The sequence below is a fragment of the Aulonocara stuartgranti genome (assembly GCF_965226115.1).
Source record: "Aulonocara stuartgranti genome assembly, chromosome: 3".
NCBI classification, from domain to species: domain Eukaryota; kingdom Metazoa; phylum Chordata; class Actinopteri; order Cichliformes; family Cichlidae; genus Aulonocara; species Aulonocara stuartgranti.
In genome coordinates, this window is record NC_138941.1 from 54,707,298 (window position 1) to 54,733,778 (window position 26,481).

Sequence of the window (26,481 nt, forward strand, 5' to 3'; positions counted from 1 at the left end):
AAATTTCCAACACACTCCTAGCAAAAGTATACACATGTATGGCTATCATTAACACTAATTTGCCAACTGTCTGGCACACTTTCACATGTGAAAACTTTTTTAGATAATTAGTTCACTTTGCAATCAGCCTAAGCACTATAATACAGGTAAGCTGTGTGTGCGGAGTACAATGGAGGGAGCAGAAAGAGTGAGAAGTAGAGGAAGCCGAGGAAGAGGACGTGGAGGTGAAGAAGTAGGATGAAGAGGATGACAAGGACAAGGAGGAGCAAGAGGAAGACGAGGAGGGGGGAGAGGAAGATGAGGAGGGGGGAGAGGAAGGGTAGGAAGAGTAAGAAATAGAATTGCTGATGACATCAGAGCTACAATAGTGGACCATGTAATCAACCGTGGAATGACCCTGAGGGAAGCTGGCCAACGGGTCCAGCCTAACTCGAGCCGCTACACTGTAGCAAGTACCATAAGGACATCTTGAAATGAGAATCGGTTAGTACAGTCACTTCGCACAAAGATTTGTAGCACTGCCATATGCCAATGAGAAACACACCAATACCATTGATGTAAAAATACTGAAATTGTTACTTTACAGAATTGCTAGATGACCAGATGCTGGGGCAGAGGAAGCATGTTCACTGCAGACCAAGTAACCCATATAGTCACTATGGCGATTGCAAATAATCCTATACTTGGAAATAAACACTTGTGTTTGTTTTGATGTGTTTGAATAAACACCAGTACTTGAAGTTTGGATCCCTCTATGCTTATGGATCTATGACAGAAGTATGAGCTCAAACTGACATAGCCTACCTTGTGCACAGAGAAAGCAAAAGCCAGATGTGTTTTGTATTCATACCATCAGTGTGCAGTTGGCGCATTGTGTGCTTAGTAGATGATGGCTTGTGTGTACTGTTTGATACGGAAACACCATTTTTACGAAGGTGTGAAGAGTTAATCTAGCTGTGTTTGCTTTTGCAAGAGAACTACAATGTTTTGATGATTGGGTGACAGGTTTTCTTATTTGTGTGAAGAGTTTTGCAAAATTAGCCAATAGTTACAAAAAATGTGCTTAAGCAATCAGAAAAAACTGTAAAGACTGGATTTTGAGGTGTAAGCAGTTGCAGCCCTTTGAACAACATTAGAGTTTATCTTTTGACTTTTAGCCAACTTGACTCATCCAACTCCAGTATCCACTCTCACTCAGCTCTGTTTATGCTCTTCAAATAAATCCTGAGAGTCGCTAAAACAATTTCCACTGTACTGTGTGTGTGTGTGTGTGTGTGTGTGTGTGTGTGTGTGTGTGTGTGTGTGTGTGTGTGTGTGTGCGCGCGCGCACGCGTGTCGGGTAGGGGAAACCCCACAAAGCAAACCTGTCCTATGTTGGTAATAATTTTACCAATTAAACTAATGGCTGGGATGTTCAATCAATCTATAACTTCATCTAATGAATCAGATTAATATTGATCACGAAATCGTATGTGGTTTTCATGGGTCCATATTTTCATATCAACTTTAATAGCAGGAAATTACTAAGGCATGTTCGTTCTCTCTTTCTTGCTATATTCTTCAAGTAACCTATATTTAACAACAACATAATAAAAGGGCAAATGCTGTTTTTGGTGTGCCACTCCAATATTTTTAGAGCAACCTTTTGAAAAAAGTCTGGAGGTGCCCCTGTCCCCAGATTGTGTACTTTTAATATTTTTATACTGTTGTTTTTTACGAGCGTGCCCTTTTAGAAGAAGTACTCAAAAAGCCAGCATAGTCAGGCAGCAATGAGTAGCGTGGATTTGTGCATCACTGTGTGAAATCAGTGACCCCTCTGTCGGAGATAACCTGCGAGGTAATGTGCTGCTCTTATCACAGTAAACTGCACCCATGAGGAGCAAGGAGCTTGACAGGCCACATGCCAAGACTAATTTTATAAATGTAATCAGTTTTATGGCGCGGCTTAACTGCAGAGATGAAAAAGATGTGCTGTGTCTGTGAACAACAAATGCTTTTCCTTTGAAGCAGAAGCATGTACAGGACCACCAGGACCGAGTGCTGCACTTTATCTTCAGTGAGCGCAGGTTTCGTTCTCACTTTCGTCTTGAAGTGCCGCTGATAAAAAGATAAATTACACTCGCAGCTAATTAGAGCGACGAGAACAAACAAGTTCATTTAAACAAGCGAATCAAGCCCACTGAGACAGACAGGAAACAGCCTCTACGTCCCCTCAGCTGCTGATGATTTCGTGAAACTTTATTATAAAGCTCTGAAGAACCCGCAGTGGCACACTATTTCCATCCAGCTGTGGTGAGGCTGAATGGAAAAGTCTCACTGCGGGAACCCGAACATCTGATGTGTGCAGAGTGCAAACAGGGAAAGAAGCAGATGAATCGTGAGGAGGAGAGGATTTAATGCAGTGTTAATAAGAAAAATTTGTGTATCTTTTTGAAAAGGCTCCTTTAAAAGCTTTACTCAACCCCCGCTGACTCCACTGCTGCAGTTTTACTGCGTCTTTTTGCTCTGTCAGCCCCCACAGTCAAAATCATTCTTGGCTTTTGTTGTTTTATCCGGACATTTTTGTGACTGGCTGTGGTTTAAAACTCTGTCTGCAAGATTTCTGCAACCATTTGTGCTCATGTGCAATAACTAAACTGATTTTTGAAGAACAAATTAATGAAAAATAAATTTAATGAAATGAATGAACCCCTCTCTGCAGCATCCTCTGGTGTGTAATGTTACTATTTACAAGCTCTTCATAAACCTCTGTCATATGCAGGTCTTACAAATTACTGATAAAACTGCTAATAACTGATATATAACTAATATTTTTTTTAAAAAGTTGTTGTTAGTTGTTCCTAGGACTGCGCTCTGGACAGAGATCTTGAATGTCGTTCCTGGGATCTGCCGGAGCCGCTATCGTTTTTTAAAAGTGCTTTATAAATAAAATTGGCTTATTATAATATATTAAATATTTGGAAAGATTTTGATCAGAATTGTTTTTTAAAGTCAGTGAAGCTTCTTAAAAATTAAGCACTCTCTGAGATAAAGCTGTAAATTTACAGGGAAAATACTGTCAGACTTTATTCCTCTTCATTCTGGGATTAATGCAAAAGAAGAAAAGAAACTTACCTGTTAGAAGAGAAAGAAAAGAAAAAAACTGGACTTTATGAAGTTTTTGTTAAACAGTTTATACAAGATACACATGAAGTCACCACGAAGACAATAATAACAAACCCATGGAATAAATAAAATTAATATACACACAAAAAATGATTGTTTTTAATGGGAGCACCTGACCGGAAGCAGTTCAGCTCGTTGCTCTGGTCGACTTGGTTCGGTGTTGTCATAGTGACGAAGTTGAGTGTGCTGGCAGCGTGGAAAGTTTTTCTCTAATAAAACTGGCGGTGAGTTCGTGTTTCTGCGCTTCTTTCTCCGTGTGTTACATTTAAAATCTTAGCAGGGTTACTGTTATTTTATTTTATTTTGTTTTTGTTATTCCGGTTTAATGACATTAGCTTCACGTTCTAGCTTCATTCCGGAGCTTTTCGGGTGCACCTCACCCGCTTCACCGTCACGCGCAGCTGGTTGTGTCTTTCTTTCGGTAATTCAGGAGCTCTGCGTGTGTTTCTAAAAAGTGCAGCTGTAAATATCACAGTTACACTCCAGAATAGTCTGCCTAACTTATTCTCACTTAAATTATTGTAATTGTATTTAAACGACCTGCGCTCTTTGGTGACCCTGTTAGATGCAGCAAAACTGTTCAAATCAAGATAAAAACCCTGTGATTTTAGAAGAGGCATCAGTGTTAAATGGTAAATGGCCTGCATTTGTATAGCGCTTTTCTAGTCCCTAAGGACCCCAAAGCGCTTCACACTACATTCAGTCATTCACCCATTCACACACACACATTCACACACAGGTGATGGCAAGCTACATTGTAGCCACAGCTGCCCTGGGGCGCACTGACAGAGGCGAGGCTGCTGGACACTGGCGCCACCAGGCCCTCTGGCCACCACCAGTAGGCAAACACGGGGTTAGTATCTTGCCCAAGGATATTTGGCATGCAGCCAGGAGACGGCCTGGGATCGAACCACCGACCTTCTGATTAGTGGCTGATCTGCTCTACCACCTGAGCTACAGCCACCCTGATTGCAGTTCATGCATAAAGTTTTCTGTGGGGTGGGGTCCTCTCTCTCTCCACCAGGTTGACCTGCAGGTGAAGATGAACACAGCTGTTGGGTTTCTCCCTGAAATTAATGCCAACAAAAGCAAACAGAGGAGCAGCACTTACTACAGGTAAGGACCGCCTGCAGGGCAGGAAAGGGCAGAGAGCAAGGAGGATATCTCACCCTATCCCTATCACCTCCTGTCACATCATCTCTCTGCATGTCCTCTGTTATTACATCCACAAATCTTCCTCTTTTCCTCCTTTTTCTTTCCTGGAACACCCACACAGACATTCTCGTGACCTTGTCTTTACTTCTTCATCAAAATCAAAGCAAACATCACTTGTGCTTATCTGTGTATTCGCTAAATACTAGGGCAAAGTATTCACTGCTTTCTTTATCAAAGATATTTCATAGTGCTCAGGTAATGAAAACAAGCACCACATAACTGACAGGTTGTTGTATTACTGATGTGTTTTCTGTGTCATGCCATAACCTGCTGATATGCTTTACAGCTTTGACAGCATGGCATTAGCGTGAGGACAGAAGTAACCCTCAGAGTAAACTTTAACCTCACTTTCAGCGTTCGGTGCAGCTCTTACAGCTGCTGGTGGCTCTCTTAAAGACAGGGTGGAACATAAATACGCCCTTGCCTTTTTACGGACAGAAACAGGAAGTTGTAATCAGAATATGTGGCGATTTACCCCGCTATCAGATGTATTACAGTCATCACTTACTCCATGTGCATCTATTGTGTTTCAGTGTCATTCATTTCCCCTTACTATTAACAGATGAACTGTGGCACTATTAAAGAATATTTGATTTCCTTCAGTGATGACTGAAGTATTCAAACAGTGTTTCCTCAGCATAACCAAAGCGCTCCACCTACAGAGTGTGCTTAGAAAGCAGCACTGGTGCTAACTGCAGGTCTTTGGAAGTAATTTCCACTTAAGGCTTCTTTGTTTAGAGCAGCACTCAATGTGCTGGAGAGCGCAGTGACATAGCAGCAGGGTATCAGTCTCTGAAGTAATGATGGGAACTCAACTTCCCGTGTGTGTGTGTGTGTGTGTGTGTGTGTGTGTGTGTGTGTGTGTGTGTGTGTGTGTGTGTGTGTATTTTAGCAGGATGAAGCAGACGAAGGAGTCCCTCAGAGCCAGACTGGGCCCGTCTCGACCAGCAGAGAGTCTGACCAGGAAAGAAATCGCTCTGTGAGTTCATCCTCAGTGTCACTGGGTGGATTTTAACACAGGCACCACCACTTTAATCACCATTTTATCATATTTGATAATGTCTCTGGTTGCAGTAGTGGGCACTCATAGGGATCATTTTATGCGAGCGCGCTCAGAGCCTGCAGCTGAGAGCCCAGCTTAGTAGTGAAAGTTTATAACCACCATCGTCGTCCCTGTGATCTCTGACTGTGGTTTGATATTTTGTGGAGTAAGTCCAAATCACTTTTATCTATATAACGCCACATCACAACAACAGTTGCCTCAAGGCGCTTATTGTAAGGTAAAGACCCTACAATAATACAGCTAACACAAAGAAAACCATAGCACAGCTCTCAGGTGTACAGGTGCCAGTCAGCAGTTAGTTTAAGGAGTTAGAGATGTACTGCTCAGCAATCGTGACCGTGAAATCTGAGTGGTGTGAGCGCCCCCTGCTGCAAAGAGAAGGGCTGCCGACTGATTTTTCTCCTGTGACACGCCCACACTGAGCTGCCTAACATGGTCTTCCTCCTCTCTCACATCTGTAATCTTTACTCCTCCGTCTCTCACATCAGGTTCAGAAGCAGTCCGAAGCAGAGCATCTGTGTGCGGCTGCTGCAGGAAGGCTTCCACAGGTATCTGTTTCTCCGTCAGCAAGATAAATGTTTAATGTCTGACTCAAAAACAAGATTCTGCAGTCGCAGGCTGATCGTTGCAGTTTTGCTGATGTACAAAAACAAAATTACCGTCAGTGTGATCAAACACTCACAGACATGAAATACATGTTTTTTATAATGAAGAACTGATTGTCCATCAGACATGCAACACATTTCGTTATTTCACACAGGACCCAACCAACACTGCTTGTTTCCTATTTTCCTACAGCACCCAAACGCCTCAGAGCCTGCTGTTTTCCACTGTACAGTGATGTTAAATATCTAGCTGAGGTTTTCCTTCATGCCATCAACACTTTCTGGGTTAGAGACCCCCAAACTGCACAGAGTGGCACTTTTTAAGTCATCTTATTTTGACAGCAGCTCTGAGCTCTCTTAAGTTTGTTAGTGCTGGAGACAGGTGTGTGAGATTTTCAGGCTTTGTTAAAATCTGCAACCAAAGATAAAACCTTCTCATGGTGTACGTCTCAGTTTCAACAGCAACACTGCATTCATTTAATGTCTATGACACAGGGGGAAAGAGCCGGTACTCTGGAGAAACCTTCAAAATGCATTTTATGTTTTGTTTCTCCCCCACATGTTGATACCAGACTCATCTCACTGCTGTGATTCCTCCCGTGTTATATTGAATCTCTGTTTGACGGTTTGTGGCTGATGCAGGCGCGGTGAGCATTTGAAGTTATTGCTATCAAAGACAATCCGACTTGGAGTAATTACTGGCTGCAGCAAACTCCAGTTTCCCTTTGACGGGATCATGAGAAATAGACTGTACAACAAACATTATAAATAAAAAAGAATTCATGGAAGATGGAGGCTTAGCTTCAGTGCAGCACATTTCTAACAAACAGTGGACTGGTGCTCTGACATGCTTTTCCCAGGTGGTCATTCCAGTTTACACAAAGTTAAAAAGATCCCCCAAAAATGTCTTTCTGTCATTCAGGTCGTTCTCTGAGCTCGTCTCTCTGCTGCGCTCTGATCAGGACTGGAGGGCGACGGCTGAACCGGGATCACTCAGGCTTCGTGCTCCTCCTCTGGTGGAACAAAGACACAAAATGGAGACCATTAGCCAGCACCTGAGCTTGGCTGAGGAGGCTGAAAGGACCGGTACACACACACACGCACACAGAGCCTCGATTCAATCCTTCTGATTCCAGTGAGGCTTCATTTAGTGATTAGATCAGTGTGTTTGTGTGTCAGTGACATAATGAGTGTAAGGTTATTGTTGGTAGAACACAGAACAAGACTGCGTCCATGGTTCAGGACCAGGTGACTTCTGTTGCAGGTATCTGGTCCACCGTCTGCGAGGAGCGTCTCCTTTTGGGTCGGTTCTTCTCAGACCCCGAGGACCTCTGGCTCCGCTTCTACTTCTACCACAGCTGTACTGACAGAGAGAAAGGGAGGTTCTCCAGAGCAGCCACCGAGGCCCGGGCCTGCCTGACTGAGCTCTACCTGGATCGAGGTGCACACACCGAGTATAGTGACAGTGAATGATCAGAATCACAGCACTTTATTAATCCCTGAGGAAAGCATGTGGTCACAGTTGCTCCAAGACAGTAGAAACAGTAACTGACTAATCTGAATTACTAACGATGACAGTGAATAATGAAACTCTCTGACTGTCTGCTCTTAGCCTGTCTTAACGTCCAAGCATCCATTCAGCCTCAAACTTGGCTGGTTTATTTCTGGTGAGCGCAGTGCCAAGGTCGAGGTGATTTAGATGAGCAGCACTAAAAACTGCGACCAGTAAAACCTTGAATCACATTCAGATTAAAAGAAAGTCAAAGCTGAACATGAAGTTTTGTTTTCTTCTGTGTTTCATTTTTATGTGAGACTGAGTATCACCTACAATAAGACCTTATTTAACTTGCATTTGCAGTGGAAGGTGTGGCTTCTCCTTTCAGTTTGATCCTGAAACGTTCATTGTAAAAATTAATCATAATTACAAACTTAATCATTTGAATTATTGTAAAATACCAGCCAACCTTGCAGTCCGTCTGTAATACGTTTTAGGACCACTGTTGCCCGCACTGTGGGAGTGTCTAGTGCTCTGCTCTGTGTGTAAGTGGAGATCCACAGATGCACACACAGGCATACTTGTCCTTCACTGACACTGATGCATTAGTCTCTTACCTAAAGAGGGCAGTTGTGTGTTGGTCCTTTGTGAGTGTTGTAGCTGTGTAGTGTCACCAGGGGGCAGTGTTGAAAAGATAAGATCCCCTCTTGCTTGTGCTGTTATTGGTCCTCGTGATAAATTACAACATACAACACCCCAACCATCGGACATCCCTCTATGAGCAAGCATTTGGAGACGGTGGGAAGAAAAAACTCCCTTTTAACATGAAAAAACCTCCGGCAGAGGAAGCTTCAGCCATCTCCTGGTTGGGGGCGACGAGAAGAAGACAAGACAAAAAACACACTGTGGAATAAAGCCTGAGATTAAAAATAACTCTAACTCAAATTAATAATTTATTGTGACAGGGCGGTGCAGAGAAGACAAGAAAGATGGAAGACCGACCTGAATGCAGCCCTCTGTGTTAGTCTTATGGCGTATAGGTCACCTGATTGACCCTGTGAGCTAAATCAGCACTCAAAAAATGAAACATTTCTTCACTCAGATGATCTAAAACTCAAGCTTATTCCCTCAAAACCAGCTACATGTTTGGTATTTTTATTTGATTTAGTTGTTTTGTTGCTGTTTTTTCTCTTTATTTTCCTGTGACGGTTGAACTCATGTTCCACCCACTCTTATAAAAATGCCACCTCTCTCAGGTGAGCTGGAGGAGGCGAGGCAGCAGGGAGAGCTATGCCGCAAACAGGCGGAGGACGGCGGCTGGCTGGACTCAGACGGTCGGCCCCTGAAGCTCCGGGCCTGCCGGGATCTGTGGAAGATCTACAGAGAGCTCGCGGAGGCGCCGCTGGCCGCCGAGGACCACAAGAAGGCCCTGACGCTGCTTCACGAAGGCAACAGCAGGGCCGCGGAGTGTAGGTGGAACCAGGGCTAAAAACACAGTGAGAGGCAGCGCATCGGAGTAATCTGTGCACGGAAACACACACATGTGTAACATTTAGATTAAAAATAGACCGAGGAGGAGGTGTTTGTGCTGAGAGGATCACAGTGAAGGCAGAAGCAGAGAAATATTCAGCAAAACAACGAGTACCACGTTTTCAGAGGGGGTTAAGAACTGGTCCTGACAGCTACAGAGTTTGAAATGTTTATTCTTCTGAAGAAGGAGGAGATTTGTCTGTTTATTTATTCTGTTTATTAAAATTAATTACAGGGTTTTTTTAACCATAATCCAAGCGAAAGCCTCAACTCAGTCGCCAAAAAGAATTTAATTTGTGATACATCAGAAGAATCGAGCCGAGACACTCTTTATAGTATATATACTATAAAGAGTTCATTTACGTTACGTTCATTTAGTCCAGTTTGTTATTCGCCTCTAAACCAGCCTGTAGTGCTGTTATCCATCTAAATCAGGGGTGCAAACATAAGGCCCGGGGGCCAAAACTGGCCCACAAAAGACTCCACTTTGGCCCCACTGGACAGTTTTAGAAAACACAAAGGAAGGCTTGAAGTTTGGATTTTTAACTGCGTTTTCATAAGTTTTACAGCTTTATGTTTATTGTTTATTTATTGATAATTGATTATTTATTGATATTGATGTCTCCCATTCGTGCTACAACAAAGAAATTAACAAATATATAATTTATGTTGAAAGCTTTGTGGTTCGATATAAACGTTAATAACACCACACTCAGTGACCTAAAGGTCAAAGGTCAGAAAGGTCTGAAAATCTTGTGAATGCGAGACAAGTATTTTCAGTTGATACCATGGGTGTACCTACTACAAGGTTGAGGGTTATTGCTGGGCATTTGATAAACAAACATCTATTATTATTATTTTTAAAGTATCTTTTTACAAAAATCCTGATGATATTACTTTGAAAATCACAGGAAGATCTTTGAATTCGAAAACTAAAACCTATATATGGATAAATTCCTCAATAGAAGTCAGGCCTGCTAAACAGACATCAGATCGACTCTTAGTGTTTAGTGATTAGTGTTTATAACGTGGTTTTTATTTTTACGTCTGTTTCAGCTGAAGACAAACACATGAAGGGGGAGGCGGCTTTCCAAGTAGGCCTGGCCTATCAGAGAGCAGGAGACCATAGCACAGCCAAAAAGGTACCAAAGATTGTGTTTGACTCTGCTGAAGATATAGATACAGCTGTTACTCAAAGACGTGAACAAAGTGTCATAAACGTTGGAGCAAAAGGTAAAGAAAATCGAGGGCTCGGGGAGAGAGGGGAAGACACGACTCGATAAAAAGGAGGACAGGATGATTTATACCCTGATGAGGAAAAGGAGAGAGCAGAACAAACAAGCTGGGAATCAGCAAGACAGGAAGTAAAACTCACAAAGGACAGTGAAGAAAATGGACTTTCAAAGTAAAATAGGAAGAAAGCAAATGCAAACATTAAACAGAGAAGAAGAGGGACTAAACAGTAACAGAGAAAAAAGGGAACACAGGAGGTTAATGAGATTAAGGGTGGTTTCCAGGAAGTCGGAACTTCTAAGTTCCCAGTCAGAATTTTCATAGGCAGACACCGAGCATTCTCCATCCACGAACAAGCTGCAGCTGCGTTTTTTAACTGCAAAAACACAAATATTATGCTGTATTACTAATGATGCATAAGTGGCTGTGTTTACTAACTAGAAAAGCAAATCCAGTTTTTCACGCTTTTCCAGCTTTCCTGCTGGAATACAATAACTCAGGAGGGATGTTACTCCTGACGTCTCACACGCGGCTTTGAAGTAAATGGAATAAGACTGAAACCAGGGAGACAGATTAAGAGGTGTTAATAGTAAAACCCAAGAACAGAAAATCAAACTCAAAAACACAGAACCCGAGGGAAAAGGCAGTTTAGGTGGGACTATTTTAGGCTGCGGATGAATCCACATGTGTGTGGTGTAGGCAACAAGTCACACAAAAGAGCCACTTACTGTGTTTTTAACAGATTTCAGTGGAGCCCCATTTCATATGCACATCCACCCAATTCAACTGTGTGTGTGTGTGTGTGTGTGTGTGTGTGTGTGTGTGTGTGTGTGTGTGTGTGTGTGTGTGTGTGTGTGTGTGTGTCCAGTTCTTTAACACCAGCATGGAGATTTTTCACAGCCTAGACGGCACAGACAGAGCGGTGAAGGCCTGCATAGCTTTGGCAAAGTCTCTAAAGAGGTACACAGACACACACACACACACACACAAAAGTGTATTATGGTGACTAAAACTGAATTAAATAAAAATAAAAAACCACAAAGGAAATTTCTACAGTTTAAGTTAAGTTTATCAGCACATTGTCTGGAGGTCTCTGTGCAAATGTGAGTCAAGTAACCTTCTTGTAGTCAAGTGTTCATTTTCCATCTTTGTGTGTGTGTGTGTGTGTGTGTGTGTGTGTGTGTGTGTGTGTGTGTGTGTGTGTGTGTGTGTGGCACAGCGAGGGATACTTCGAGGAGGCGGTCGCGTGTCTGGAGAGGTTAGTCGCCATGTCTCGTAGCAGCGGACTGCATCACAGACTGATCGACGTTCATCTGTGTCTGGGAAACATCTACTTCAGCAGGGTACCAATCACACCCCACAGTATTCAGTGCAGGAATCAATAACCAATCACACTGATTTATAGCAGCTGAAAAATGTTAGCTTTGCCTCGTAAACACCTGGGCTTGCTTCCCCATCTCTGTGTGTCTCTGTAGAGTCAGTATGTGAAAGCTGCTGAGTACTACCTGCAGGGCTACAAGGTGGCCTGCACCACAGAAGATGTGGCTCGGCTGCAGAGAGCGCAGGTCGGTCTTTTCTTTACGTCTTTAGCAGTCAGCCGTAAAAGCCTGATGAGGTATCCGTGTCACACAGTTTGTGAATGCAATACCTCGGGAACAAGGATGACATGTTACCTCTTTTATACACTTAAGATAAAATAGATAAAAATAGAGTAAAAGATACACTTGTGCATCCTTCATTAGAGTCCTTCAGCCTGTGAACTTTGAGACCTGTGACTCAGGAAGTAGTCATGAAGTTAAATTGACTGAAGAGTCTGAGGACAGTTTATGTGGATCCAGATGTCGACTGTAAGGCCGTGACCCTGCTGCTTTTCCTCCATCAGGTGTTGGTGGCCTCCGCTCACGCCCACGCCACGAATGGAAAATACAGCGCCAAACTTACCTCAACCTCGCCCGCCGCTCTGCAGGCGCTGCTCGCCTGGAAGGTGAAACGAGGACGCGAGGACCTCAGTGTGGATTCCGAGGACTACTACTCTCCTGCCTGGTTTTAACGGGCCGTCGTTTGACAATATGAGGGAGAGAAAGGAGAAGAGTTACTTGTTACCGTGAATAAAGATGAAACCCTGAAACATCTGCTGTGTGCTTTGTCGAGGCCAAACGTTTTGGCAGCAGCACAAAGTTACTGTTTAAATCTTTCTTCAGCTGTTTTTTTTTTCATGTGGCATCGAGATATCATACAGATGTGATGGAGTGAAGAACAATCATGAGCATTTCATAACATGCAAAGACTTTTATTCATAAACAAATCAAATTTATACAAAGAGTCAGTATTTACAGGGCTGAGCCTGTAAACTTGCTATAGGTATGAATGGTTGTCTGTGTTAGCCCTGCAACAGTTTAGCAACGTGTCCCGCATCTCGCCTAAGACTCGTTTTTACTGTCATTCAAACATTTGAAAGGAAGGAAACACAGATCACAGTAATGAAGCATGCTACCAAAGACTATAGGATGCTATATGATAGCTGGGATAGCCTAGAACATCTACGGTCGTTTACCCAAATCTCACCTCTGTATAGTATCAATTAAAAATAAGAGTGAAAAGGATAAACGCTAAACTAAAGATGGCTCCTTTAGAAACCTTTCCTTCTCTCGCACTGCACCGTGGTTTACTTTTCAATTGCATCAGCTGAAGGCCATCATCCACAAAGAAATGTACAACAGTCATAATAATGTCATTACAAGGACGCTCCCTATCACACGGGTCTAATCACAGCACGTCACGAGATCCCTTTTCTGCATAGTTAACAATGTACTACAACCACACAGTTCATCTGTACTCAAGCACTTGTAATGTTTTAATAAGATAAGATAAGATAAGATAAGATAACCTTTATTAGTCCCACACGTGGGAAATTTGTTTTGTCACAGCAGGAAGTGGACAGTGCAAAAGTTATGACGCAAAAATTAGAATACAATAAGAATAAATACAGTACACAACTGTACAGAATAGAATAAAATAATATACTATATACAGTAGAATAAAATAGAATAAAAATATACAATAAGATAAAAATAGAATACGAATGCTATATACAACTGAGTAAAAATGTCAGTTTAAATACTCAGTGTTAAAATTTACTTTTATTGACTTGATATATAGTTTGTTTGTCATTGGTTATTGTTCATAAGTCTTCTATTAAAAGTGACCTTGACTGTTTTAAAAGACGTTAAATACTGAATACAAAACTGGTAAGAAGAGAAATGGACATCAAAGCATGAGGTTTGGGATTTCAGCCTTATTTACATGTTATATACTGTTGTTCTCCAAGTCAATTAAAATTTGTCTATTTTTTTTGTACAAACTTAAATTTTTTAAAATATTTTTATGACTTGTTCACCTAAAACAATACCTCATTATCACAATTTTCTAAATATATAATTTTTTTACATTTTTTAAAATGTTTGCTATGATTATTTGTTTATAGTTAAATAAATGGCACATATTTTTAATAAATAACTTTTTAAATATCTACTAAAATGTGTTAATGTTATACTGACCCTTACATCCATTGTTTCTTTACCTGTTTCTTATTTATAACAGTATTATTCATACTTTTACTTGTATTGTGTTTTTTAACCTATAAATAATGAAACTGTATCCTAACATGTAATCTTTTATTGACATTTTTTCAGATTCTGATCGTTACACGCATGTTGTGCTGCTTTTAGTAGTGTTACGGTAATGAGTGAGTCGGTGCGTCTGTAATCTGGTCTTTACGGCTAGTTTGGGCCCATGTGTCCGGAAGCAGCCTCGGCTTCCTCTGCCTGTGTTTTGTGATGATAAAAGCTTCGTAGAAGAAGCGCCGGAGTTGTGGGAACTTCTGTCCCGGCTGCTGTGACCGTGGGGGGCAGGCAAGGAGAGCCGGTGGACCACCGGCGAGCTGAAACATGGGCCTTGTGGCGAGGATACGAAAGGAGTGGTTCATCGTCGGGATCGTGCTGGTCATCTTATCGGCCAAGCTGCAGCCCAGCATCGGAGTGAAAGGAGGTGAGAGGGTCGGAAGTTCATCACTGAAGTTCAATGGTGTTGCTTTAAAATGTGTTCACTCTTTGAATGACTCTAAATGAACAAATATTCCGTTTATTAAGTGGTCAGTTTGGGGCATTTTACTGCCAGGCTGTGAAAGAGTTTGCCATCCTTTTACTTCTCTCTCAGGGCCAAAGGTGTTCTTTCAGGTAAAGACTTAACACCTTAAATCAATCGTTAGGAGTCACAAAATAAATCGCCACAGGCTGATTTACCTGGAAACTTTTGATCTTTCATAAATTAACAACTTCTAGACTTTATTTAGCGCTGTTTCCCCGAAATTTGAAGAAAAGTGTGGACTATCAACTTAACATTGCATGTTTCTGTGAATATGACCTGAGCCGAAACAAGGTGCAAATACTGTTGGTTTTATTTATAACGTAGTGATGTAATGAATGGAGGTTTTGTCAGACTTTAACAAAGTGTACATTTCAGGATTTTCTTTCAGTGGAATGTTCCCCTGCATGCTGGCCCCGGGGCAGCAGGCTCTACGTCACAGTGGTTCCTTGTGTTTGTGTGTGTCTCCCTCCGTACCTGAAGTGCCGCTGTAGTGACACGTTGCATTCAGTAGGTAATGTCAACACGTCAACCCAACTCCGTGCTCCGCTCCGCGCTCATGTGTGCGCGTCCACGAGCACGTTATCGGCATCTTTAATTACTCCCACTAAACTAAGTGAGGAGAAAGCATAAGCATTGATAACTACAAATCAGCCGCCACCGGAGCTGATAACCCCTCCGCTCATTTTCCCTGTAGATTAGATAAGACGCCACTATCGGTGTGGTGCCTTTAGGCGCTGCTCGTAAACGCCGGCTTCAAATATCAGTGGGTTTTCTTGCTCGTATTTGCTGGACTCTTATTTTAACGTGTTACCATTGACTGTATATAAAAGATGGTCAAATCCATTGTGACGTCACGCATTTTGAAGTCTCAACTTCATAACACATTCACAGATTACTACAGTGTTTTTTCAGCCAGTTTGCATGTTGGGCATCCCAACATGGAATGTTGATGCTTTGGAAGTATGACATCAGCACAGGTGTGGTGTGTTTTTGTTTCTTTGATTGTTTGTTTTATTTGCTGCTGTTGTGTTGAAAACAGTTGCACCTTAGTCTTGTTTCAGCTAAAAGACATGCAGCTCTCATCTTTTGTAAACTGCGAGCATGGATGACACAGCTGACTTGGAGGCAGAAGTTGTGGTGCGATCAGTCTTTGTTCAGTTATATATGAAGTTTAAAACAAGGTAGTTATTGAAGAGTCAGTGCGTAATCTGGGATGATCAGTTAACTAGCCTCCAGCTGGTTATCCAGAAATGATATGAAATGCCATAAAAAGATTGATTCTAGCTAAAAGAAGCTGGTAAAAAGAAAATAACAATGAACCCGGGAGTGAACCTTGTGGAACCTCACAGGTCATACAAGCAACATAAGAGGAAAATCTGCACACCCTAACAGAGAAGGTCCTTCCAGATAAATAAGAGGAAAACAAGTCAAGAGCTGAACCAAAGACACCAACCGAAAGCTAAATCCTATTAAGGAAACTATTATGTCAACGTCACAAAGGCAGCACTGAGGTGAAACTGCACCGGATGTGAAAACCCTTTTAATCCATACTGCAGTAAAAACAGGTCTCCACGCAGAGCTACAGAGAGCAGATGGCTGCTTCCTCTCCCTGCTGTATTACACAGACTGTCACATTTGAAAATTTGATCTGTTTCTGTCTGTCAGGTCCTTTAAAACCGGAGGTCACCGTAGCGTACATCGCCGTCTCGCTCATCTTCTTCAACAGCGGCCTGTCGCTAAAAACGGAGGTGAGCTGCTCCCATCCTGCTTCTGTCCTCAGTTATGGAACATGCAGTGTTGCATTCAGGTGCAGTTTGGAAAAGTCTCCGTCTCTGTGTGCAGGAGCTGACCAGTGCGCTGCTTCACGTGCGGCTCCACCTCTTTGTTCAGTCCTTCACCCTCATCTTCTTCCCACTCGCCGTTTGGCTGCTGCTCAAGGTGCTCTCACTGACCGCCATCGACCAATGGCTGCTCAGAGGGTAGGAATCTGTGTGTCTGTCTGTGTGTCTGTCTGTGTGTGTGTGAGAATGTTGTTCTTTATTCTCACAGTACCTGGAGGGCTGGCATAAAGACACACATTCACAGATTACTACAGACCCGGCTCCATGTGTTTGTGTATAATGTGAGACTTCCCTCTTCCCAGAGAAACACCAGGAACAGGATATTTTATTTTTTTTCACAGTTTTGTTTTGAGGTCCGTCCAAGTGAAGTCATCAGATTAAAATAAATAAAATTGTATCATCAGTTGTAAATAAAATATAGATTTATAAGATCTGTAAACATTTTTTCTATGTGGAAGCAATTCCAGACTTCAGACGGCTCTAAACTCTTTATTTCAGGCAGTTTTTTTCTGATCTTTATGACATCACAGAGGGGACATATTCCTAATATGGTCATCTCAGTCTCACACAAGCCCCTCCCACCTGCAGACCTGTTTGCGTGACATCGTATTGCATTGTTTTGTTTTGTTTTTCTCATTTGTGAAAAACATTCCTCCATCCTCACGATTTCCTCTGAGGAGGCAGGCAGTGACTCAGATCTGTTTCATCCTCATCCTCCTCTTTCTTCTTCACCCTGTGGTTGTTGTGGTTGCCTAGGTTACAGACGGTGAGCTGCATGCCCCCTCCGGTCTCTTCCGCCGTTATTCTCACCAAGGCTGTCGGAGGCAACGAGGTAACACAAACACAAAGATTAGCAGGTCAGATTAAACCTGCAGTGTCACCAAAGTGATAAACTGAGTGCGTGTTTGTGCAGGCCGCCGCCATCTTCAACTCTGCTTTTGGAAGCTTCTTGGTAAGACAGTTTTTTTTCTGTTTCACGTTCCTTGGAGGATTGTGACTGTAATGAAGCGATCCTGCAGTAATGAACGAAGAGTCAAAGCTGTAATCCTGATTTCTCTTTTCCTTTTTTCTCCCTGCAGGGAATCGTCGTCACTCCTCTGCTGCTGCTGCTCTTTGTAAGTCCCGCCTGCCACATGACGCCTTATGAGGCTTAGACGTTTGTAAGGACGTCCTGGTCGGGTTATGAACATAAAACAATCATAAACAGATCCATGGCAACCAAACCGAGACATAAAACAAGCAAAATGATCACTTTTAAATTACAGACACGCTACAAGCCAGTCCTGCTCCAAATATGAAGAAAGTGAAAAATGGATAAATTTAAACTTTGTTTTCGATTTGTTTGATGTCCAGATAAGAACATAAATAAGTATGCATGCAAAGTAAATATCTCTAAACACAAAAAGAGCTCGAAAAACCACAAATGAGCTAAAATAATCACACAAAGCAACCATAAAGAGATTTGAAATGACCGTGAGGACATTAAACACAACTGAACAGTCACAAAACAATAAAAATGAAAATCAGAATAAAATTAGAACCAGAAGAGCTTAATAATTACGAACGTACGAATAATTAAATAAGTTTTTATTTACCTTACTTTTAAAAGAAAAAAGACACGACGCAACCAAGGGTCATAAAAATGAAAAGTAGTCATAAAATAACTAAAATTAAGCACAATTTTTTTTTTTTTTTTTTTTTATGATCAATATTTTGTGCATTTCTTGTGATAATATTTGTATTTATTTATTTTTTCCTCTTCCTCCTCCAGCTCGGCTCCTCGTCCTCCGTTCCCTTCTCCTCAATCTTCTCTCAGCTCTTCATGACGGTGGTGGTGCCTCTGATCCTGGGTCAGGTATGAAGCGGCGCACGTCCTGAAGTCTTGGTCTAAAGTCTGAACTCTAAATCGGCTGATTTGCTCGGTTGTGCGCAGGTGTGTCGCGGTTTCCTCAGGGAGTTTCTGGAAAGGCAAAAGCCCCCGTTCGGCGCCATCAGCAGCGCCGTCCTCCTCATGATCATCTACACCACCTTCTGCGAAACCTTCAGTAACCCCAGCATCGAGCTGGACCCCACCAGCCTGCTGCTGGTCGGCCTTATCAGTCAGTACACCTTCTGCGTGTCATCAATGGCAGATTAATGGAAATCAAATGTAAATTGTAAATTTGAACTAAACTATCAGAGGAAGTGTTAAAATAATGGTGCTAGCGCTGAAACGCTGAGTAAAGTTGAACTTTTTAAGCATCCCTGAATACATTTCTCCTCGGTTACTCTGAGAACTACCAAAAGTTCAAGTGGACTTCATGTTATATTCACTGTAAACTGAAACCAGTGGCTGAGAATATGAGCTCATCTGGAAAGTGTTACTGAGGTCAGAGCTGTTATCCCACAGACTTCTATAACACTGGAAGCCTGTTTGCAACCACAGTATCGTCCTGTCCTTAAACTGCCGACTACCGAATTTATGACTGAAGTCCTGAATCTTCCTTTTCTTTATGGCCCGTAGCCATGAGCTCATAAAGTTGTCAAGGAAACTGCTAAGCACATAGATCAAGGCAGATAAGGGCTGTTTTGACCCAGCTGATCTCAATAGATTGTTCAAGAGTTGTTTGCTATGTTGAACACGATTTAACCTCTGGTTGCTAGAGAAGCGTACACTTCCTGATTGGTTGGCACTGGTTTCTGGACGTTTCTGGCTCTCGTTAAAATCAGTGGCAGAGAATGTGCTGCACCAAAAAAAACAAAGATTGTGTTGGTTAAGCTAGCAGTTTGCCAGTTTTTGCTGAATCAGCGATCTTCCCCTGCTGGTCATTAAAAATAATGCAGGTTGAAGACACTTCTACACTGGCTTCACTTTTCACACCCAAAAACTACCTCTATCTGTTCAGATGACATTTTTTCAAATGCTCCAGCATACCGGCCACCACCCAATGAAATCCTTCACTTCCATTAGCCATTAGCCATTAGGCATCCCATGGTGTAATTAAGCCACATGAGATGTATAACCCCTACAGAGAGTTCTGGGTGTGTACCCTGACGTCCACTTTCTGAAGTGAGGCATCCAGAGGAGATCCTGATCAGATCCTTAAACAGCTGACCACAGGACTTATGACTGAAGTCCTGACTAATCTTCCTTTTCTTTATGGCCCACAGCCATGAGGCCGTAAAGTTGTTCTTTTATGTTTCCCATAAAGGAAACTGTCTGCTAAGACCGTTTTCCCATAAACATAGGTTAAGCTGACCCAACTGATCTCAAGAGATTGTTCAAGAGTTGTTTGCCATGTTGGGCATGATTTAACCTCTGGTTGCTAGGGAAACGTGCACTTCCTGATTGGTTGTAATTGGTTTCTTGAAGTTTCTGGCTCTCAGTAAAATCAGTGGCAAAAAAGAAAACAAAAGACTCCTAATGATTGTGTTGGTTAATTTAGCAGTTTGCCAGGTTTGCCAGTGTTTCCTTCTACTAGTCAGTAAAAATAATGCAGATTTCAGGAAGCCCACCTTCCAGACCTGGAAGGCACGTCCAGTGGTTTTATCTCTGTGTTGTTTATTGAGGTTAGCGATAAGCAGGCTCAGTTTCTAAAATGATGTTAGCTCATGTTGCTCGACCCCGGGGCCAGGACTGAGTATAATCATCAGAACCTGATTTCTTTGAATGTTTAAGTAATTACAGCCACTGCAAGCATCTGGTAAAGGATTTAAAAAAGACTTGAGATTCCCTTTATTTACAATCCAACTAAGTGTGATCTACAAATAAAAATATCAGAAAAGAATAAACAGAACAGTAGTCAATGTTTCCCAGTTGACTGCTCTAGTTTGTATCAGCCACTAGAGGGCGCCAAATGACCATAAAATCTCTACAGCTCTCGTCCAAATCAGCATTAACTGGATTTAATCCTAAAGTTTACCTTGGTAACTAGCCAAGCTAACTTAAAAGGAAAGAAAACAGTAATCGCTGAATATAGGAACACAATACATTGAGATAAAATAAACAGTGTTTTGACTGAACACATAGAAACATAGCATAGAAACAGTATATATAGACTATTAACGTGTACAACTATTCCCTCACAAACAGTGTGGTGTTTTATTTTACCCCTCAGGCTAGCTGGTCTAAAAATGAAAACTTTCAGAGACAATGTGTAGAACTAATACATCTCAGTATCCATACATTTTTATTAATTTAGAATAAAAATCCATGATAAATCATAAATGAACAAACTCACACAACGTCTTTTACAGATGCTTAGTACAAACTACAACCGCTGCAAAGCAGCTGCAGTGTAGAAGAACAGATACTGGTGAATCAATCCAAAAAAGGGCTAATCGAAGAACTCAATACTAAACTAATCAAATCAACCGTTACTGAAGGAGTTACTGAAGATTTCCACCACAGAGGTCACTCCAGACTGTTAGTAATGAATGGACTGTTTTTTATTGTTCTTATTATTATAAGATCTAAAACAATATTTTAAAAAGAAAAACTGCTAAAAGTCCATCTAAATGTTGATTTTAGCTTAATATGAAATGAGAAGTTAAATTTGCCTCTTTTTTTTCTTGCTCTGCAGTTTTCTCCATCCAGATCAGCTTCATGCTGCTCACATTTGCCTTTTCCACCAGGTAAGCTTCCTCCTTCTCAACCTGTCCTTTTCTTTTCTTTTAATATTCATTATATTGATTATTTTTACATAGCTCTGCCCAGAAATGTGATGAAATGTTTTTCTAAATATATATTTTTTTAATTACATTTTTTAGTAGCATTAAGTGGCTTTCAGCATTTATTTCTTGTAGTTTTTGTCATCAAGTTACTTGCAGAAGAATCAGTATTAAACCCTTAATGTGAAAATTAAAAACAGAAAAACGACAACTTTGATCAAATCTTAAATTTTAAGATTTCATTTCTTTTTTTTCACAGTTTGGTATTCACACATTTTATTTTTATACATTTCATTTATTCATCATATTCTTATCATTCCATGTATTGGCTCCCTAAAACAATAAGAACTGCTCCAACATTTTGCTCTGGGTGTAAAGGTCACCACCTGCAAACCGTCTGGAGGGTGACAGATGACACGTTTTAACTTCCTGTTTGTCTCTGCAGGCCAGGCTCCAGGTTCAGCGCCGCGGACACCGTCGCCATCATGTTCTGCTCCACACACAAGTCTCTAACCCTGGGTGGGTGCACATCCAGATTAGACGCTCAGATTTTGTGTTAGAGAGAAACTTCACATCAAAGTTGTGTTTGAAGAGAGCTCCTGCATGCGCGCAAAAACTTGTATAAAGTGTCGGGTGTCTCCTGAGAGCTCTGTGGAGTTTTAAGTTAGAAAGTAAAGAGAGGAGAAATCTGGAGGAGTTAGAAAGAGCTTCTGAGGCCTGTGAAGCTCTGAGCTCGGTCGTGAGCTCTGCTGCAGGTCGGAGCTGGCATGAAGTGAACAAAGTCATCTCGTCTACGCTGCATCTCATTCTGAAGTCTAATTTTAAATGCTGGGTTAGCTTTAAGTCCATGAGGTCTTCCTTATTTATTTAATCACAGGTATCCCCATGTTGAAGATCGTGTTTGAGGGCTATGAGCACCTGTCTCTGATCTCAGTCCCTCTCCTGATCTACCATCCGGCTCAGATCCTGCTCGGCTCCGTCCTCGTGCCGACCATCCGCAGCTGGATGACCAGCCGGCAGAAGGTACACACACACACACACACACACACACACACACACACACACGTGCACTTTGAGGACGATGTTAAATCAAACTCTCCTGCTCCTCGGCGTGGCGGCTCCATGCCAACACTAACCTCTACACCTTGTCCCCCTACAGTCTAGTCTGTTGTTGCGATAAGGCTGCATGCCAACACTTCTGTCTGACCCGAGTGAGTAAGAACGGACGGAAGAGCAAATTCAGTTATTTTTGTATATAATTTCAAAAAAATCTCTACTGTGGCTTCCCTGGGTTTTCTTTTTATTTACAATATGGAAGCCCAAAGTGTTCAATATTAAATACATGAAAGAAAAATGAATTATAATAATAATATTCAAGTGTGACTGAACCATGAATGTGGTATGTTGTTTTCTTAGTAATACTCTGATTTATGAAAGCCCTTTACTGACACACTGACAAACAATTTTCCTTTCATACATTTTGTACAATTTTAACTTTTTCAGCTTGAAATTTTGTCTTTTTACTTTGTTTATTGTTCGTTTGGGCATTTAAAAAAAGTCAGCTGTGTAAGTCCCATTAAAGTTAACAATATACTGCATCTAAATAATTATGTAGTCTCTGTTGAATATGAGTCACTACAGAACAAACAAGAGGAAAAAAAAGATCACGATCTGTGTCATTAAAAATCAAATTCAAATACAAATTGTGTTTTTAAACATCCATCCATCTTCATCCGCTTTGTCCGGGGCCGGGTCGCGGGGGCAGCAGCCTAAGCAAAGAGGCCCAGACCTCCCTCTCCCCAGCCACCTCCTCCAGCTTGTCCGGGGGAATACCAAGGCGTTCCCAGGCCAGCCGAGAGATATAATCTCTCCAGCATGTCCTGGGTCTGCCCCGGGGCCTCCTCCCGGTGGGACGTGCCTGGAACACCTCACCCAGGAGGCGCCCAGGGGGCATCCTTGTCAGATGCCCAAACCACCTCAGCTGGCTCCTTTCGATGTGGAGCAGCAGCTGCTCTACTCTGAGCCCCTCCCGGATGGCCGAACTTCTCACCCTATCTCTAAGGGAGAGGCCAGCCACCCTTCGGAGGAAGCTCATTTCTGCCGCTTGTATCCGCGATCTCGTTCTTTCGGTCACTACCCACAGCTCGTGGCCATAGGTGAGGGTAGGGACATAGATCGACCGGTAAATTGAGAGCTTCGCTTTTACACTCAGCTCCCTCTTCACCACGACGGACCGGTGCAGCGTCCGCATTACTGCAGCTGCAGCCCCAATCCGTCTGTCGATCTCCGGCTCCCTTTTCCCATCACTCGCGAACAAGACCCCGAGATACTTGAACTCCTCCACTTGGGGCAGGAACTCATCCCCGACCCGGTTTTTAAACATGTTTTATTCAATTCATTAGAAACAAAAAGAAAATAAAGCATCAAAGTGTCATTAGATCAAAAAAATGTGGGCTTTTTTTGTTTATTTTTAGTTATTGTTTTCATTGTTTTTACAGTTTTGAATTCTATTCATTTAATTTATTTAATAATTAAATGTTTGGGTTTTTTAGTTTTTACAAAATTTTATATGCATAGCTTGCATTTTGTTTGTCATCATGCTACTTCCATAAGAATGAGCTCTATTAAACGCCATTATATTCACATTATCCCATGTTATGTTTGTTTTATCCACATATTTAGTTATTTAATATTGAACACTTTGGTGTGCCACTATCAGATGAATAATTCTTTTGCACATTCTCTTTAATTCTGCGCTCTGGGTGCAACAGCGCCCTCTGGTGTCAAACGGATGTTGTGTTGTTGGTGGGACATGGACCTTTTTGCTTCACTTCACAATGTTTATGAAGCTGGGTTTCTCTCAAAGTTAATGACGCACGGTTCAACGTTGTGTTTGTACAAGCTTCAGCTGCCTGTTTATAAGTGTGCTGCTAGGGTGGGGAAAATGAGTAATTGGCTTCATGTTGTCGGTCATTAAATAATTCCACAGTTTTCTTTGTCCTGTTAAATGACTCGTCTTTTGTCTAATGTTTTTTCTTCTCAATCTTTTCTTTCTCATGGCTCTTGTCTCTGTTCAGGCGGTGAAGCTGTCAGCGCTGCAGCCCATCTGACATGAAATGTTGGCTTTTGTGAAGTTACTGGTGTCTCATACAAAAGGGAACTATGGTGGAGGATTGCAGTGGTCACACGTGCCTTATTGCTACCAATCAACGAAGACCTCAGCCTAGCGGAAAGAACGAGAGGAACCGCATGCCTCAGTTCTTTTCTTTCTATGATGAGGAAGGACTCCTCTTTCCAGCACATATATTGTTTTATATTAAACTAAGTGCGAGTTCTATTTTTATATGGATTTTGGAGCCAGAAGGATGAAGTTATTTGGACCAGTCTTTTCTCTTTTCTGCCGTTTTCAACATTTTTCTACCTTCCCACTAGCGGTCGCTGCCTGCGTCAGTGTTTGTTACATGGACGATCTGGATTATCTGATACTTAATATACTGTATTGTAACAGCCAATTGGATTTTTGACACTTTCTAAAATGCCGTCTGTCTTACAAGTAGTTTTTTGGTGGCGTTTAGTTGAGTGGAGGATGTTGGTACATTAATACTGGAGTAGTGAGTCCAAGTTTACAGGTCAAATTTTTTTGTTAATGATTTGGTTCACTTGTTTCTATATGGCTGTCTCGGTTTAATTCCTGGCCTGCTTCCCTCAGATTCTAACCAAATCTGTCACCCATAAGGGCATTTATGTCTCGGACCAATAAGGAGAGCTTTGGGCTCTCAGTAAGGATCCTGTTAAATAGTAACAAAGCACAAAAAGAGCAGGAATGGGTAAAGCTGATATTATTGTTTGGTATGAGATACCTGCCAGTCTGTTGTTATTGGCATTTAATATTGCAAAATTAAAAAAGTAAAGAGATGGGGGACAATTTTCTTACAATGTCTTGACATTGCAGATTTTTTCCTGGGGGGCACTCTGCAACGTTCCTGTTGACACGCGCTCCACAAACAATCGGAGCAGGCAGGACGTGAACAAGTAAATAAATCACCAGATATAAGAAATGTTAAAGAAAGTGAAAGCAGAATATCAGAGTTTTAAACCACCAAATATCAGAATCAGAAATCCTGCATCACTCAAGCTCTAGAATAAAGATCTAAATAAACCTCTGAACATAGCTGTAGAATATGGTATTATCTAAGGAAATAATATAGCTGATTATGTCTGTATATCACACCAACCAAAGTCTACAGTAAACACGTAAATGTTTTTTGGGAGGAAAAATCTAGAACTCTAGAGTCTTAGAGTCCAGGTCTAGAGTCCCTCCACACTCTAGGCTGCTGGGCTCCAGAGCTGCAACTTTAAAATACAATAATAGATTTCAGACCTCTAGAATCTAGATTTGCATAACAAAATTTTGTGACATGAGGTCTGGAGCTGCTTCACCTTATTCAGAGGTATGACAGCGAATGAGTTATCTCATTAGAACAGCAGCACATGATATTCACTAAAACGTTGTTCTAGTCCATCTCGTTCTGTGGACCAAACCGAAATGCACACCAGTGAGGAGAAAGGGTGGGAATTTGCTCAGGGGAACTTTGGTAGTATTTTTCTATTTTGTTCTTTGCTCTAACGACTTAGCCTTACATCCTTCTGGTAAATTATGACAACTCTGACTTCCATTTTTCTTTAAGGGCTTTCATGCTACGTAATAGCACAACTCCATCAAGCCTCAGAGGACACACTGGAGGGCCTTACAGTAGCTCTGTGCTCAGCTAACTCTGTATCTGTTGTAGCTTAAAGTAGTGCTAGCATGTTAAAATTACCGTCACTATCCTTTCTAACACTGAATTACAGATAGCAGCATCATGAGGTTTACTCTGCTTTGTTGGTACGTCACTACAGATGCCCGTTGGTTTTCACCACCATGCTGCTCAACCAGTCAAATCCAGAAGTGAGCAGATTGTATTCAGCTTCAGTCCCACATTACAGTATTTTTTTTAGTCTGTAGTCGTCATGTGTACCTAACCTTACACTGGAAAAAGAAGAAACCACACATTGTCCATCCTTTGAACTTATTTCTATATCCAGGAGACTCCTGTTACTTCTGGCTCACATTATCACCAAGGATGCAAACATCGCCTGTGCAGTCGCAATAACAACATTAATGGGACATATCCTACAATGAATTACAGCATGGTGTTTCTGTCTTATATTATTAAAGTGAATTGAAGTGATGGACCAAAAACCTGCAATACCTATTTTTAAACCACTTGAGAACAGTACAAGCAACTTGTAAAGTTGTTTTCACAAAAGTGACACAATCCAAGTCAGTGTCATTAAAATTTCTAAGCAAAGTGTTGCTTGATTTAACAGCAGACACCAATATTCAGTTGGAGTGGAGCTCATGTCCGCCATGTGACGCCAAGTTCTTTTATCTCTTGCTTTGGTCTTCTCCACCTATGAAACCTTAATTACACAAATAAAAACAAAACAAAAAAACAGCTTGCAAAGTTGACATTTCAAAGTATTAGCTCAGATGTT

At 41.7% G+C, this 26,481-nt stretch overlaps 2 protein-coding genes across 3 annotated transcripts; both read left to right on the forward strand.

The window, feature by feature from the left end:
* Positions 1-3,490: 3,490 nt before the first annotated feature.
* Positions 3,491-13,159, forward strand: ttc29 (tetratricopeptide repeat domain 29; the record flags this gene model as incomplete). Its single annotated transcript, XM_082522921.1, is given in 13 exon segments — positions 3,491-3,515; positions 3,518-3,582; positions 4,190-4,281; positions 5,273-5,359; positions 5,932-5,991; positions 6,971-7,134; positions 7,313-7,489; positions 8,800-9,012; positions 10,130-10,215; positions 11,175-11,266; positions 11,526-11,649; positions 11,782-11,871; positions 12,189-13,159. Coding segments are annotated over 13 exon segments (1,443 nt in total). The 3' UTR covers positions 12,357-13,159.
* Positions 13,160-14,062: 903 nt separating this feature from the next.
* slc10a7 (solute carrier family 10 member 7) lies at positions 14,063-24,286 on the forward strand. 2 transcript variants are annotated; one of them, XM_082522770.1, is made up of 13 exons: positions 14,063-14,353; positions 16,118-16,200; positions 16,295-16,431; positions 17,050-17,125; positions 17,207-17,245; positions 17,373-17,408; positions 18,065-18,148; positions 18,227-18,392; positions 20,856-20,907; positions 21,389-21,462; positions 21,821-21,966; positions 22,103-22,154; positions 24,021-24,286. In XM_082522770.1, the coding sequence occupies exons 1-12, from the start codon at positions 14,254-14,256 to the stop codon at positions 22,121-22,123; spliced, it is 1,014 nt and encodes a 337-aa protein (XP_082378896.1). In that variant the 5' UTR covers positions 14,063-14,253; the 3' UTR covers positions 22,124-22,154; positions 24,021-24,286. The 2 variants fall into 2 exon arrangements, with proteins under 2 accessions (XP_082378896.1, XP_082378895.1); XM_082522769.1 differs by lacking the exon at positions 22,103-22,154.
* The last annotated feature ends 2,195 nt before the right edge of the window (positions 24,287-26,481 follow it).